This window comes from Bombus terrestris, chromosome 10, assembly GCF_910591885.1.
Source record: "Bombus terrestris chromosome 10, iyBomTerr1.2, whole genome shotgun sequence".
NCBI classification, from domain to species: domain Eukaryota; kingdom Metazoa; phylum Arthropoda; class Insecta; order Hymenoptera; family Apidae; genus Bombus; species Bombus terrestris.
The window spans coordinates 15698923-15717206 of NC_063278.1; the positions used below are offsets into that span (position 1 = coordinate 15698923).

Sequence of the window (18284 nt, forward strand, 5' to 3'; positions counted from 1 at the left end):
ATGATATTGTTATTTGGTTCAAGATTTCGTCCGTTTAGTCTTATTTATAACACAAGAGCTGTAATTTTACTACGTGCAGTATTACAAAAATTATTCGATTGATGTATGACAAAATCTATGGTTTCATTTAGAAAAATAAAAGGGATTTTTAAATATTAAAAACGCCACCACTTTTGCACTGGCCATCTACACTGGATCATATAATACGTCATTGGAAACCGCTCAATTTTGTCTAATGAAATCACTTTCTTTTTTCTACTATTTTAGGTATACTTACCCTATAGCTTATGCCAGTTGTATGGGATATATGTGAAATATCTAATATGTTATAAATATATAGAATAATATGTATAATATATCACGATTATATTACGTATCAATTTATACGTAAATTGAACATATTTAACTGGTAAGAAGCTATTCTTCAAAATAAACTTAGCCTTTCCTTATGATACAATAGTTTTGTATAAAATTGTTTCATATGTCTGCCTATCACTATTGAAACGAATATATTTTTCTCTTTGTTTTATTTGAATGTTAAAATTCTACCTTTTTATCGTTCTTTCTGCTTTATCGAATTCCTTTTTGTATAAATCTTCCGTTCCTTCGTATTCCTCAGACAAACGTGAAATGAATTTTCTTACTACAAATTTCCAATATTCTGTGTTTTAGCAGAAAATGTTGAACATTGAAAAAAAAATTGGGCAAACTTTTTCTTTTCCTTTAATCATATATTTATGGCTTCCAACTCTACAAGTTGCAACTTTGGTTATACTTATCTGTATTCTTTGTTTGCCATGAATACTTTATGGACACACGGCCAATGCGCAAGAAGTAACATCTGAGACGTCTGGCAAATATTTTCAGCATACAGTGTTCAGTCGTCTATGCACAAACGGTTTTAACGCAAATACTTTTCATCCTATCATGCAGAAATAAGCACTGAATAACAAACATTAATAATTTCTAAAAGCAAAGTCAGTTCGTTTAAAATGATACTTAGTAGAAGTATCAGTCGCCCAGTAGTAATTGGCCTACGATTGATTGGAATTTGGCCAGGTTCGTCTTATGAAATTATTGTCCGATGCATTTGGGTAGCTAACATGATGTCTGCGCAAGTATTTCAGTATCGGTATATAATAAAGCATATTAATTCTGGAAACTTGGCAGACATAGTAGACAGTGTGAGCACTACTTTGCCTTATAGTCTACTGTTCTTTAAAATAATTAGCTTTTGGATTAAACGCGGGTAAATGTTAATTCCTTTTTTACATATTTGCTGTTCACTATGTCAAACATAATAAGCAGACTGCTGGTTTTTATGCAAGTTCATATTTTTGACAGTATATCTAAAAAAGTAAAAACTTGCAAAAAGAAAATTTCTTCTACCTACTAAGTTTTATAGAAAGCACTATACTTTGGATATTTTATATACTTTTGCATTATGCACATTCTATTTGCACTTATCGCATTTGCACTTTTAAATTTCCTATAAACGCATAAAAATCGGCATTCTCAAATTAACATTATAAGTTTGAACATGGTGGAGATGAGTTTAAAAAGAAATTAAGTGGAAAATTGCTTTTAATATTTGTTCTTAACAATTTATGTGCTGCATGTATAACAATATTTTTCAGAATATTTAAAAACATATTGATAGGAATGTCTCGCGATTGGATCGACACTTCTACTGCCAAACTTAACGTCCATGTAATGATAAACAAAGCTGAACTTGCATACCGTTGTTCAAACTTAATTATTGGCGTATACGCTAGTGCCGTTTGTATATACGGCGGTATGTTCCTGGAATTCAGTCGTCAGGATCAAGATGACGGATTTAATATAACATCTCGACAATTGTTAATAAAAATGGACCTTCCGTTTGCATATTATGAAAGTCCAATGTATGAATATGTATTTGTTGTACAATTTCTTCAACTATTAGCTACTGGAATTAGCATTGCTATGTTAGATGCTTTGATAATTACATTGGTCAGTATGTTTTAACGTAGTAATCAAAAATACATTTATTTCACATTTTATCAACAAACTGCTGCACACAGACAGTGGATACAAAAAGTATTTGTGCATCGCTACGATTATTATTGCATTTGTATATTATAGTATATTTATATATTATTATATACTATAGTAGTTAATTAGATCCGACTATGATAAATTTCATATTATTTGGTAGTACTTTCATATAATTACAAAGATTCGATACTATATGGATATGAAATGTAGAATCTAATAAAAAATCGTCTGGTCGAAAAATAAAGCTACCCTTTGAATACCTTTTGTACACACTGTGCTATTAGTTAAAAATAAATAATATTACAGCCAGTTAAACAAATAATGCCTACTATGCGCTTTACAAGAGTTTTCAGTTCGTGTTTAACCCTAAATACAACTTTGTGTTAAGGTGTACCTATTTAACATACAGTGTACCACTTATCTAATAATTTAATAATTTTAACAATTATTCTGATCATTACGAGAGGTCACTATGAAAGATGGTAAAAGTGTATAGTAACTGTAAGATTGACGAAGTCGATACGCAACTAAGTGTATGTATGGGCAAACATTCGAAATAGTCAAAACAGTCTGTCTTGGAAATTCAGCCATAGACAAAAATCTTATTATTTCCTACATTTTTTTCTACTCTTTCGATTTATTTTTTCGATTAATTCGATATAAGATAGTAAGTAATATTTTGAAAAAGTAAGAAATAATTGAATGGAAAATTACATGACTGTAAAAATAAGATATCATTGAACATAAAAAAAAAAGTATAAAAAAGTTTTTGAACACCTCCATTTACGTACCTACGAATGGGGAATACTTAGGTGCTACGACGTAGAACGTTTTTTTACAAAGCTATGTTGCCGAACATCGGTGAAATATTATACGCGTATTATATTATGCCAAATATTATTTAGATACTTCATATTGGCGGACAAATAGAAATGTTACACGAAGCTCTAGAAAATATTTCTATCAAAGATGAAAAACATGGATCATTACGAAATGTCATTAAATCTTTAACTGATCATCATTACCGGATTATCCTTAATTCGGAATATATCGAAAAATTATTCTCGTATATTGCTTTGATGCAATTATTATGTAATACAATCGTCATATGTTGTATAGGCTTCTTAATAATAGTTGTAAGTAATATTTGCAAATGTTGTTTTTCCATGACATTAAAATATTATTTTTGCATTGCTCTTAATTAAACACATTTAATTTTTTTATATTAGTGTATAATTATGATTATATCTATAATTTATACTATTTTTTATATTATTGTAGGCGGTTAATTCATACGGTGACATAAAAATACTTATGAAAATTTTGTTATTTTATATCGCTATTACGTTGGAAGCATTTATTTTTTCCTACGCTGGGGAATATCTTAGTAGTAAAGTTAGTATTTAATTAAAATATATGCATACACGACGTCTTATCGAATGTATACAGTAACTATTAATTATACAAAAAGATACGTATAAATCTTTATCATTTTATTCTAGAGCCTGTCAGTTAGCAGTTCAGCTTACGGCTCTTCTTGGTACTTATTAGAACCTAGAAACAGACGTGTCGTGATTCTTCTTATGATAAGATCACAAAGAAGTTTAACGATTACTGCTGGGAAATTTATGGATTTGTCTATGATCGGCTTTGCAACTGTAAGCTTGATTTTTGTTACGATATAGTAAAAATGTCTTTAAAGGCATGGTGTTATGACGAATACAGTGACTCACGAAAGTATACGAATAGGCCCAGAAATTTTCTATGTATGTATATATTATACAAAAGGTTGTCAAATTTCATTAGAACTGTAACAATCTAACATATCAATAACGATAAGCGCGTAAATTACGCGATTTACGACCTTTTTTCCTGGATTTGTTGTTTATTTAGAAAAAATCCTATTTCTCGAACAATTGGCCAACCGCTTTTTGTAAAAGGTGGCGGTTTTGCAATATATTAACTGCCGCATCTGCCAGTTGATATCGTAGTAAACAGATTATAATCTGACAAATAACGCAGCGTTACGGAGATTTTCATTGATACTCTTAGTTGCTTGCTTTAGTCGGCCGTTGTGACTCGCGTTATCGAGCAGTACTATCACTCGTCGAGTTCAATTGTTGATATCGTCACTCGAATACATCAGTTGTTATTGATAATGCTCGAAATTAGTCATTTCGTCGGGATGAAGTAACTTATAAAGCGGATGAAATATTTGAATTTAAGATGAAGTAACAGATGAATTTGTAAGGCCCATGAATTGATCTGCACGCTTAGTAATAAGACTAAAGAACAACGTTCATTAATTCCGGAATAGACAAAATTTAATACATTCAAAGATAGTCATTTAGTAAATTCAAGATCATTTTAACATTTCGTGAATAACCACCTTTTGTAAATAAAACATTTCGTTGCAAGAATGCATATTTTCGAAAATATCGTGAGTAATCAAGTTAGAGTTCCGTTTGTTGCATAGTTTTTAGTAAAAAAATGTTTCTTCTAATGGACGTTTAAAAAAAAAATTTCCATTGAATAAAAATAAACGTATGTCGTGGTAGAAGATTGCTTTGATAAATAGGATAACACGAAATTGTTGTTGCGTATTCTTTAACAAACCGCGTAATAAAACGAAGGGCAGCATTTTTATACATACTTGTCAAAAACTTTTATTGATTTCGTTTGAAATATGTTTGATAATGTCAATATCAAATTGCTTATGTAATTACAGATTATGTATTAACAAAGAAAGGACGAAAGCTTTCGATGTCACAACTTGATATTGACGTATTATATGATTTCAAAAATACACACACAGTACGCATATTCGGTATACTGTATCACTCGTTATCACTTGTATTCTTTTAACTTTTTAGATTTTGAAAGCTTCTGCATCATATGTATCGGTATTGTATGCGATGTACTGATTACATAGAAGTACGTCATAAGGAATAAAATGAGTATATAGTATATATATCTATATATATACATTCATATATAATGGTATATATAATTAAATATATAAATGGACTGGAATATGATTGCAAATTTATAAATAACAATGTATTATTTAAATAAATGCTATATCATGTAAGGCAACAAAATTTAGTTATTGTATAACTAAACCTTATAACAACAAATATTCATTAATTGTACAAGGCGTTAAGAAATTCTACATATGTCACGACTATTATGACAAGATTCTACAAATTTAATATTAATATAAATTGGTTAAATCGCATTATTGAAACATCAGCCACATTGTAAGTTATCACAATAACTAGATGACATATTAGTGATTTTTTGGGTTTCAATATCTTCATTGGTGCATTGTGCTTTATTCTGAAGTTTCGTGAATATTGCAGTTCACTTTGTCAAGGAATTATTATTACCTTCGTCCACCTTTTTGGCTACCTGTGTACGTTTATCGAACTTTATCTGTCAGATCTCCCTCTCGAAGATCAGCTTTTCAGTCGCCCTTTGTAACATAGAATATAATATTACACTTTCCAGTATTAGTTTTCTATACCAAACTTTTGCATTTTCTTCAAGTTATAAGAAGTCTAATTTAATATGCAGTTGCATGTCGCGCATTTGCTTCTACACTTTTCCGTGGAAACCAGTAGTTGCAACAAAGTTGGAATTATATTTTGAGCAACATTCCCTTCTCCTATCCCCTAGTTCTTCTACCAGCAAGCCTGCAATCGTTGTAATATTATTTGCAATATTCATGCAGGCCCTGGGAATCCGAAACAAATGGCTGTCACTCGTGGATAATTTGCGTATGTTTCTGCATGATTTTCACGGAACGTTCAGTTTATCGTGAGACTGCATGTAAGTAAGGCTGCTGGAATCTCTGCCCCGTTGTAAATTTATTAACGGTGATAGTGATGCATGCGTGTGGTAATTACGTGTCAAGTCTTTGTATATAAGAAAGAACCCTAAAATAGTTTGAGCAATCGGATATAGTTAATTTTATGTGAAATGATATTAAACACGATTAGTCCGTCTGTTAAATTTGGCCTTCATTTTTGTGGTGTCTGGCCTGGAACACCATTTCAATTCATACATAAGTTATGTTGGGTGATAGCGATAATTACGCTTCAAATTTATCAATACAAGTATATCGTTATACATTATAACACCGATACTCTTATGAACATAGCAGAAAATTTGAGCATCACTGTGCCTTTCAGTTTAGTGCTTATCAAATTTTTCATTACTTGGACGAATTATGGGTAAGTTACTCTGTTTTCATTGAATGGATATTCATGAATAGAAATTCTGCCCGTACATGTGTCATATCTTCCGTATATCTTGTGCTTTAAATATTGACTTGTCTAGCATTATGGTTTTGTAGCATTATGGTTTTTAATATGATGAGATTTTAAAGATGTACACAATGATCTCGCACGGAAATTTATATTTTTATGAATACAAGTATTTTTTTAATGTTATTTAATTCTTGTCTTTCGGCTTCGGATAGTTCCCAGCTATCAACCTTGCAACCGTACACAATCTTTACACAATACAAGGATAATATTTTTCTTCAACACTTTAACGCTTTATGAATACAGGTAAAAGTGTACAATTTAAATAGAGATTTGTTTCACTACTGTTGTTGCAGTACCTTGGATATATATTGTCTCATATTATCCGTTCCACGCATTTTTGCACCTTTTAATTTTTGGAATCGTCTTTCTAGCTTCTTCAGATTGAGACAAAGGGACGAAAACGTGAATAGTTCAATGTCAATCGCTCAAATGAGCAATTTAAAATGAAAATTATTTTGTAGTGTTGAGTATTTTTATGAGTTTATGTTGTTTTGTCATGAATTAATCCGAGTTTTGAATTTAAGAATGCAACATACAAGAATTTATTTTTACGTGTAAAACCATCCCACGACACTACCTTACTGCCAAAATCAGAGATAACTCTCGAATAAAATTCCTATATAATAATGTTTATTTGATACAATTTAATGTTTATTACATGTATCAATACTTCACAGCTTGTTTTGCGATATTTTATCAACCATGGAAGAGGACTGTCAGAAATATGCTAATATGGATATAAATAATCTGATAACAAAAGCCGGGTTGGTCTCCTTTTATGCAACTAGCATGATCATGTCCTTCTATCTGGCGACTACGATTTATTATCTTGGCGGCACTATTGCATTTCAAGGAACGAACGATTCAATGTCTCGAGAGCTTCTTTTGAAAATGGATTTACCATTCGAGACGAGTGAATCCCCGAATTACGAACTTGTGGTTACTACACAATTTATTATTCATATCTCAGCGGCTTTTGCGTTCGCAACGTTCACTGCCCTGCTTTTCATGACGGCGAGTATAAATTTTACGTTCCTGTTGAGTAGTTACAGATGTATTCTTTGTTCAAAGTGTAAATCATGGAAAAATATTTATTTTTAACACGATTACCGTACTAAACAAAAGTTTTGTCGCATGAAATTGTATGGCTCTACTGAAGCTATCGTTAATAGTCTTATTGAAATTATTATTTTCAGATAGTGCACGTAGGGTGTCAAATCGACATAATGTGCCAGAATCTAACATATGCTTTTCCTAAAAATGAAAACAAGTTAAAATTTTTTATTGGTAGATATCAAGAAATCATTGCCTTTGCAGAAAAAATTGAAAAACTTTTTACGTATATAGCTCTTAGCCAACTTATATCAAATACAGTTAGTACTTGCTGCGAAGGATTCCTCATTGTACTTGTAAGTAATGACTATTCGATATGCGCATACGATACTTTACTTTTTCACTGCGTTGTGTACGAAATGAATATTACAGGCTGTAAACGATCAGAGTGGACTTGTTGTACTGATCAAATGTGTTTTATTTTATATAGTTATTTGCTCAGAAGTTTTCATATATTGTTTCGCTGGGGAATATCTTCGCATTAAGGTTGTTGCATATATTATCTTTTTGCTTTTTATTCGCACTATATTGGATATACTGTACTGAAAGAACACATAATATTTTTGATGAATAATTGTGTTGGGAACAAAATGGCTGCAAGGGCAGTCGATACCAATTATTTAATTATTTCTTCCTATAAATCATCCATAATTTTTATTAATTTTATTTTATTACATTTGTAAATATATATAATTCATATATAGAGCAAGGCGTTTAAGTGGAAACAGTAGTGCACGAGAGAAGTATGTTTAAGGTAAAGTTGAACGTTCGTAAGCAAGAAGGAAATGAAGAAGAGATAAATCCCCTTAAGGCTAATTATATCTTGTTAAAATAGTTTTTCTCTATTCTCAAGCAAAGGAGATTCATTCAAACAAATCTGTTTACATTTGTGCCAAATTGTAAAAGTGAATTGCGCTTAAGGTACACAAAGTGAGAAACCGTAAAAAATATATTACAATCGCAACTGTGCCTATATCTCTTTGACTTTGAAATGTTTATTATTCTTTCTTCGTTTCCTTGAGTTGAGTCGTTCAAATTTCTATAAGAGTACACTAGTTCTCTATGTTAAATAGTACTAAAAGACATATGTATTTCGTATTGACATGTCGCTTCAATGTGTAAAGATAATTAAAAGAGAGTTTTTAATACTTTTCATTTAAAATATTTGTTTCGTTATTAGAGCCAATTAATCGGCGACACAGCGTACAATATGCTTTGGTACGATTTACGTCCAAACAAGAGTCGACTTCTGATACCTGTTATATTAAGGTCTCAAAGAGGTTTCACATTGACTTTCGGAAAATTCTCAAACCTTTCCTTGGAAAGCTTCACAGGCGTGAGTTATTTGTTCTCTATCCACTTAGATCACATATATTTTAACTGGCGTGTAAAAACTACTTGTAAAAGCAATGGTTAAAGGAATTTTTAGGAATCTTAGGGTAAGTCACGCGCATGTAAATTGCAATGGGTATAAAATGTATTGAGCACACCACTATATTTATTACAGCATTCACATACTAGTTCATTATTAAAAATCCAATGAAGTTTCGTATCATTTAACAGTACTATCACGTGAATACAAAAATTGTATAGTATGAAAATGAAATTTACAGTACCCGATTGGTGCCTGTTTTATTGTAAAATAAGGGCGTGAGCCAATAATTTTTCTAGGCACTGTAATCAATACAAGGAGCAATATTACTTATTATTTAATATAGGTAATATATTTGCCTATAATCGTATATTTGCCAAATCGAAACTTATACCATATGAGTTTCTCTCGTAATTTTCGAAGATGTTGCAATTTTTTGCAATAAGTATATTCGCTTTTGCCTTCGTAATACATAATACGTGGTATTCGTTTCGTCTATCAGAGTAATTCGAAACTCATAGCTCTTTATAATTTAACTTTGTTATATGTATATTGAAAACAAGACAGTACATGGAATGTTCTTTTGGCAAAACAAGTGGCTTGCGACAGGCGCGAGAATAGGAGTATGTGGCACCTGCAAAAGCTATGCTTTAAAATAATTAATTGCGATATCCCTGATATCAATTATGCACAAAATATAGTTTTTCATTATTTTCAGTTAGATCATATTTCGTTTCATCAGAAAAGATATTATTAGTTTTAATACGTATCGTATTGGTAATAGGTTTCTTGTACCATTTCCTTTATACGATGCGTTTTTATATTTACTATTAGTCGGAATTCCTTTAGTCTTTGCTTTTGCGCAAAAATAAAATTCTATCAAGTCGGAAGCTTTTTCACGTTACTGTCTGTTTGATTTTCGACGGAAAATTATGCTTTTGCTTTGTCAAAATTATCGCTATTCAACGGACACACTTTTATGGCATTATTTTGTGTTTTACATTTATAGATTATGAAGGTTTCAGCGTCATATATGTCGGTACTTCTGGCATTATACTGAAAAATACAAATGGTAACTTCGATGTGGAATTATCGTGTCAAGTGTACAATTGATTTAACACTAGCTATTGTTAACTGGATTATTATACAAAGAATTACAAGCAGAAAAATAATATCATTGTTGTATTAGTAGTGATAAATAAATAGCGTATATAATGTTAAGGTGTACTTATTTAACATATAGTATACCACGTATCTGATAATTTTCATTTGTAAATATTTATGACGATGCGTTTAAAGAGATATTGTTTAATAGGACAGCGTATTTATAACTATTACGAAGGAAGGAATGTAAAGTGATGATAAATAAAAGACAATAATCTAAGGATTCTTTTGTAAAGTAATTTATCGTTGATATCGTGTGTATCTCTAAAATATTAAAAATTATTCTGATCATTACTAGAGGTCACTGTGAAAAATGGTAAAAGTGTATAGTAACTGTAAGTTTCATGAAGTCGATACGCAACTAAATGTATGTATAGGCAAACATTCGAAATTGTCAAAACAGGCTGTCTTGGAAATTCAGCCATAGACAAATTCTTATCTTTTCCTACATATTTTTCTACGCTTTCGATTTATTTTTTAAATAATTCGATATAAGATAGAAAGTAATATTTTGAAAAAGTAACAAATAATTGAACGAAAAATGACATGACTGTAAAAATAAGATATCATTGGACATAAATGAGAATAGAACAGTTCTGAAATATATTTACGCATCTCCAAATGGGAAATACTTAGGTGCTACGACGTAGAACGTTTTTTACAAAGCTATGTTGCCGAACATCGGTGAAATACTATATGTGTATTATATTATGCCAAATATTATTTAGATACCTCATATTGGCGGATAAATAGAAATGTTACCTGAAGCTCTAGAAAATATTTCTATCAAAGATGGAAAACATGGATCATTACGAAATGTCATTAAATCTTTAACTGATCATTATTACCGGATTATCCTTAATTCGGAATATATCGAAAAATTATTCTCGTATATTGCTTTGATGCAATTATTATGTAATACAATCGTCATATGTTGTATAGGTTTCTTAATAATAGTTGTAAGTAATATTTACAAATGTTGTTTTTCCATGACATTAAAATATTATTTTTGCATTGCTTTTAATTAAACACATTTAATTTTTTTATATTAGTGTATAATTATGATTATATCTATAATTTATACTATTTTTTATATTATTATAGGCGGTTAAATATATATGCGTGCATGACGTCTTACAGAACGTGTACAGTAATTATTAATTATACGATATGATTATCGAAATTAGTTATTTCGCTCTGTTGGAGTAACTTACAAAGCTGGTCAAATATTTGAATTTAAGATGAAGTAACAGATGAATTTGTAAGGCCCATGAATTGATCTGCACGCTTAATAATAAGATTAGAGAACAACGTTCATTAATTGTGAGACTCAGAATAGATAAAATTTAATACTTTCAAAGATAGTTATTCAGTAAATTCAAGATCATTTTAATATTTCGTAAATAACCACCTTTTGTAAATAAAACATTTCGTTGCTAGGAAGCATATCTTCGAAGATATCTAGAGTTCTGTATGTCGCATAGTTCTTCGTAATTAAAATGTTTCTTCTAATAAATGATCCAAAAGCTTTTAATTGAATAAAAATAACCGCATGCCGTGGTAGAGGACTGCTTTGATACATAGCAATACTAGGATAACACGAAATTGTTGTTGCGTATTCGTTAACAAACCACGTAATAAAACGAAGGGCAGCATTTTTATCCATACTTGTCAAAAACTTTTATTGATTTCGTTTGAAATATGTTTGATAATGTCAATATCAAATTGCTTATGTAATTATAGATTATGTATTAACAAAGAAAGGGCGAAAGCTTTCGATGTCACAACTTGATATTGACGTATTATATGATTTCAAAAATACACACACAGTACGCATATTCGGTATACTGTATCACTCGTTATCACTTGTATTCTTTTAACTTTTTAGATTTTGAAAGCTTCTGCATCATATGTATCGGTATTGTATGCGATGTACTGATTACATAGAAGTACGTCATAAGGAATAAAATGAGTATATAGTATATATATCTATATATATACATTCATATATAATGGTATATATAATTAAATATATAAATGGACTGGAATATGATTGCAAATTTATAAATAACAATGTATTATTTAAATAAATGCTATATCATGTAAGGCAACAAAATTTAGTTATTGTATAACTAAACCTTATAACAACAAATATTCATTAATTGTACAAGGCGTTAAGAAATTCTACATATGTCACGACTATTATGACAAGATTCTACAAATTTAATATTAATATAAATTGGTTAAATCGCATTATTGAAACATCAGCCACATTGTAAGTTATCACAATAATTAGATGACATATTAGTGATTTTTTGGGTTTCAATATCTTCATTGGTGCATTGTGCTTTATTCTGAAGTTTCGTGAATATTGCAGTTCACTTTATCAAGGAATTATTATTACCTTCGTCCACCTTTTTGGCTACCTGTGTACGTTTATCGAACTTTATCTGTCAGATCTCCCTCTCGAAGATCAGCTTTTCAGTCGTCCTTTGTAACATAGAATATAATATTGCACTTTCCAGTATTAGTTTTCTATACCAAACTTTTGCATTTTCTTCAAGTTATAAGAAGTCTGATTTAATATGCAGTTGCATGTCGCGCATTTGCTTCTGCTCTTTTCCGTGGAAACCAGTAGTTGCAACAAAGTTGGAATTATATTTTGAGCAACATTCCCTTCTTCTATCCCCTAGTTCTTCTACCAGCAAGCCTGCAATCGTTGTGATATTATTTGCAATATTCATGCGGACCCTGGGAATCCGAAACAAATGGCTGTCACTCGTGGATAATTTGCGTATGTTTCTGCATGATTTTCACGGAACGTTCAGTTTATCGTGAGACTGCATGTAAGTAAGGCTGCTGCAATCTCTGACCCGTTGTAAATTTATTAACGGTGATAGTGATGCATGCGTGTGGTAATTACGTGTCAAGTGTTTGTATATAAGAAGGAACCCCAAAATAGTTTGAGCAAGCGGATATAGTTAATTTTATGTGAAATGATATTAAACACGATTAGTCCGTCTGTTAAATTTGGCCTTCATTTTTGTGGTGTCTGGCCTGGAACACCATTTCAATTCATACATAAGTTATGTTGGGTGATAGCGATAATTACGCTTCAGATTTATCAATACAAGTATATCGTTATACATTATAACACCGATACTCTTATGAACATAGCAGAAAATTTGAGCATCGCCGTGCCTTTCAGTTTAGTGTTTATCAAACTATTTGTTACTTGGACGAATTATGGGTAAGTTCCTCTGTTTTCATTGAATGGAGATTCATGAATAGAAATTTTGCCCGTACATGTGTCATATCTTCCGTATATCTTGTGCTTTAAATATTGACTTGTCTACTATTGAAGCAGTATGGTTTTTAATATGATGAGATTTTAAAGATGTACACAATGATCTCGCACGGAAATTTATATTTTTATGAATACATGTATTTTTTTTAATGTTATTTAATTCTTGTCTTTCGGCTTCGGATAGTTTTCGGCTATCAATCTTGTAACCGTACATAATTTTTACATAATACAAGGATAATATTTTTCTTCAACACTTTAATGCTTTATAAATACAGGTAAAAGTGTAGAATTTAAATAGAGATTTGTTTCACTACTATTGTTGCAGTACCTTGGATATATATTGTCGCATATTATCCGTTCCACGCATTTTTGCACCGTTTAATTTTTGGAGTCGTCCCTCTAGCTTCTTCAGATTGAGACAAAAGGACGAAAACGTGAATCGTTCAATGTCAATCGTTCAAATGAGCAATTTAAAATGAAAATTATTTTGTAGTGTTGAGTATTTTTATGAGTTTATGTTGTTTTGTCATGAATTAATCCGAGTTTTGAATTTAAGAATGCAACATACAAGAATTTATTTTTACGTGTAAAACCATCCCACGACACTACCTTACTGCCAAAATCAGAGATAACTCTCGAATAAAATTCCTATATAATAATGTTTATTTGATACAATTTAATGTTTATTACATGTATCAATACTTCACAGCTTGTTTTGCGATATTTTATCTACCATGGAAGAGGACTGCCAGAAATATGCTAATATAGATATAAATAATCTGGTAACAAAAACCGGGGTGTTCTCCTTTTATGTAACTAGCATGATCATGTCCTCGTATCTGGTGTCTGCGGTTTCTTATCTTGGCGGCGCTATTGCATTTCAAGGAACGAACGATTCAATGTCTCGAGAGCTTCTATTGAAAATGGACTTACCATTCGAGACGAGTGAATCCCCGAATTACGAACTTGTGGTTACTACACAATTTATTATTCACTTCTCAGCTGCCCTTGCGTTCGGAACGTTCACTGCCCTGCTTTTCATGATGGTGAGTATAAATTTCACGTTGCTGTTGAGCAGTTACAGATATATTGTTTATTCAAAGTGTATATTATGGAAAAATATTTATTTTTAACACGATTACCGTACTAAACAAAAGTTTTGTCGCATGAAATTTTATGGCTCTACTGAAGCTATCGTTAATAGTCTTATTGAAATTATTATTTTCAGATAGTGCACGTAGGGTGTCAAATCGACATAATGTGCCAGAATCTAACATATGCTTTTCCTACAAATGAAAACAAGTTAAAATTTTTTATTGGTAGATATCAAGAAATCATTGCTTTTGCAGAAAAAATTGAGAAACTTTTTACGTATATAGCTCTTAGTCAACTTGTATCAAATACAGTTAATACTTGCTGCGAAGGATTCCTCATTGTACTTGTAAGTAATGACTATTCGATATACGCATACGTTACTTTGCTTTTTTACTGCGTCATGTACGAAATGAATATTACAGGCTGTAAACGATGAAAATGGACTTGCTATTGCTATACTCATCAAATCTGTTGTATTTTATATAGTTATTTGCTTAGAAGTTTTCATATATTGTTTCTCTGGAGAATATCTTCGCATTAAGGTTGTTGCATACAATATCTTTTTGTTTTTTATTCGCACTATATCGAATATACTGTACTGAAAGAACACATAATATTTTTGATGAATAATTGTGTTGGGAACAAAATGGCTGTAAGGGCAGTCGGTACCAATTATTTAATTATTTCTTCTTATAAATCATCCATAATTTTTATTAATTTTATTTTATTACATTTGTAAATATATATAATTCATATTTAGAGCAAGGCGTTTAAGTGGAAACAGTAGTGCACGAGAGAAGTATGTTTAAGGTAAAGTTGAACGTTCGTAAGCAAGAAGGAAATGAAGAAGAGATAAATCCCCTTAAGGCTAATTATATCTTGTTAAAATAGTTTTTCTCTATTCTCAAGCAAATGAGATTCATTCAAACAAATCTGTTTACATTTGTGCCAAATTGTAAAAGTGAATTGCGCTTAAGGTACACAAAGTGAGAAACCGTAAAAAATATATTACAATCGCAACTGTGCCAATATCTCTTTGACTTTGAAATGTTTATTATTCTTTCTTCGTTTCCTTGAGTTGAGTCGTTCAAATTTCTATAAGAGTACACTAGTTCTCTATGTTAAATAGTACTAAAAGACATATGTATTTCGTATTGACATGTCGCTTCAATGTGTAAAGATAATTAAAAGAGAGTTTTTAATACTTTTCATATAAAATATTTGTTTCGTTATTAGAGCCAATTAATCGGCGACACAGCGTACAATATGCTTTGGTACGATTTACGTCCAAACAAGAGCCGACTTCTGATACCTGTTATATTAAGGTCTCAAAGAGGTTTCACATTGACTTTCGGAAAATTCTCAAATCTTTCTCTGGAAAGCTTCACAGGCGTGAGTTATTTGTTCTCTATCCACTTAGATCACATATATTTTAACTGGCGTGTAAAAACTACTTGTAAAAGCAATGGTTAAAGGAATTTTTAGGAATCTTAGGGTAAGTCACGCGCATGTAAATTACAATGGGTATAAAATGTATTGAGCACACCACTATATTTATTACAGCATTCACATACTAGTTTATTATTAAAAATCCAATGAAGTTTCGTACCATTTAGCAGTACTATCACGTGAATACAAAAATTGAATAGTATGAAAATGAAATTTACATTACCCGATTGGAGCCTGTTTTATTGTAAAATAAGGGCGTGAGCCAATACTTTTTCTAGGCACTGTAATCAATACAAGGAGCAATATTACTTATTATTTTATATAGGTAATATATTTGCCTATAATCGTATATTTGCCAAATCGAAACCTATACCATATGAGTTTCTCTCGAAATTTTCGAAGATCTTGCAATTTTTTGCAATAAGTATATTCGCTTTTGCCTTCGTAATACATAATACGTGGTATTCGTTTCGGCTATCAGAGTAATTCGATACTCATAGCTCTTTATAATTTAACTTTGTTATATGTATATTGAAAACAAGACAGTACATGGAATGTTCTTTTGGCAAAACAAGTGGCTTGCGACAGGCGCGAGAATAGGAGTATGTGGCACCTGCAGAAGCTATGCTTTAAAATAATTAATTACGATATGCCTGATACCAATTATGCACAAAATATAGTTTTTCATTATTTTCAGTTAGATCATATTTCGTTTCATCAGAAAAGGTATTATTAGTTTTAATACGTATCGTATTGGTAATAGGTTTCTTGTACCATTTCCTTTATACGATGCGTTTTTATATTTACTATTAGTCGGAATTCCTTTAGTCTTTGCTTTTGCGCAAAAATAAAATTCTATCAAGTCGGAAGCTTTTTCACGTTACTGTCTGTTTGATTTTCGACGGAAAATTATGCTTTTGCTTTGTCAAAATTATCGCTATTCAACGGATACACTTTTATGGCATTATTTTGTGTTTTACATTTATAGATTATGAAGGTTTCAGCGTCATATATGTCGGTACTTCTGGCATTATACTGAAAAATACAAATGGTAACTTCGATGTGGAATTATCGTGTCAAGTGTACAAATGATTTAACACTAGCTATTGTTAACTGGATTATTATACAAAGAATTACAAACAGAAGAGGAATATCATTGTTGTATTAATAATGAAAAATAAATAGTATATATAGAATAAATATTAATAAAAATTGAATTAAAAAAGGCAAATTAAATTTATCTCCTGACGTCAATAATTTTATTATTTGCAATTGTTATTTATGTTATAATATGCCTAAGATATGTATCATTTATCTCGTTTTCAAATTTATCTCATTACGCTACGATGCAATTTTTCATTTATTATATTTTGTTAACGCCGTTTGTTCAGTTTTAAGAACTGAACTACTTGTTATATCATTTCTCATATTATATACTTACAGTTACATATTACTCTTCCGGCTGATCAAAAGCTGTGACCGTTTGACAAGAAATCTGAACATTAAGATCATATTATGCATTAGAACCTTTCGAAGAGAGATCTTTGCAACAACGTCACATCTTTTTCCCGCAGTGGCAATGAATTTTTTATTAACAATTGCCTGCACAGGATTCACGAACCATTACAACACTTTGCAACAGAAACACAACAACATCATTTAACACGGTATATAAAATACACGTATTTACTAATTTCGCTGAATGCGTAATATGTGTCTATAAAATTGCGACGAGTCAGCGGGTATAGATGTAAGTTCGTAAACAACGAATTTCCGTATAGCTAACATTGTACTTTTTATGACGTGGTAGAGGGCGTGAACGTTTTTTAACTTCTCTTTTCTATTTTCATTTATTTTTTCAAGTGTATGAAGATCGGTAGTTTGAGTTGGTAGGATTAGCTTGTTTCTATTTTAAATGATTAGAAATTACCATTGTGTTGATTTAAGTTTTGTAATTAACCTCTGAGAAAAATAATTATCTTTTAACACTTTGTGATAAAATGTGCGAGGGAGCGTCTGTTTTTAAAGCAAAAATTTTTAAAGACAGTTTGTTGGTTGAAAAGACGCCGATAAAATCACATACAGTTATTTATTTTTCTGATCGCGTTTATAACAATACCAGCAATATCATCTTCCATACCTAAGGTTTTTTCACAATTCATAAATTAAATGAAAGATTATGTGGACAAAATCAGTGCCAAATAATTCGTACTTGTATAGAATCGCTCGTGTATGAAATATCTAATATGCTGTAAATATATATCACACAGTGGTATAAGTGTATTTATATGTATATTGAACATATCTTACCTCTGTTGAAAAACTAATTTATCTTCTTCTTATAATACAATAGAGTTGTATAAAATTGTTTGATATGCCTGTCTATTATACCACTATTGAAACGAGTATATTTTTA

At 30.7% G+C, this 18284-nt stretch overlaps 2 protein-coding genes across 3 annotated transcripts; both read left to right on the plus strand.

Moving 5' to 3' along the window:
- The first annotated feature begins 122 nt into the window (after positions 1-122).
- Positions 123-10074, plus strand: LOC100647347. The gene is made up of 11 exons (XM_048409465.1): positions 123-1249; positions 1638-1992; positions 2943-3173; positions 3319-3432; positions 3540-3695; positions 4911-4949; positions 5194-5297; positions 7046-7382; positions 7565-7777; positions 7854-7967; positions 8662-10074. The coding sequence occupies exons 1-11, from the start codon at positions 993-995 to the stop codon at positions 8896-8898; spliced, it is 2157 nt and encodes a 718-aa protein (XP_048265422.1). The 5' UTR covers positions 123-992; the 3' UTR covers positions 8899-10074.
- Positions 10075-11974: 1900 nt separating this feature from the next.
- LOC100647584 (odorant receptor 4) lies at positions 11975-18234 on the plus strand. 2 transcript variants are annotated; one of them, XM_048409712.1, is made up of 6 exons: positions 11975-13267; positions 14034-14370; positions 14553-14765; positions 14842-14961; positions 15656-15811; positions 16857-18234. In XM_048409712.1, exons 1-6 carry the CDS (start codon positions 13014-13016, stop codon positions 16905-16907), a joined length of 1131 nt encoding a protein of 376 aa, XP_048265669.1. In that variant the 5' UTR covers positions 11975-13013; the 3' UTR covers positions 16908-18234. The 2 variants fall into 2 exon arrangements, with proteins under 2 accessions (XP_048265669.1, XP_048265670.1); XM_048409713.1 differs by lacking the exon at positions 14842-14961 and having other exon boundaries at positions 16857-18231.
- Positions 18235-18284: the final 50 nt, after the last annotated feature.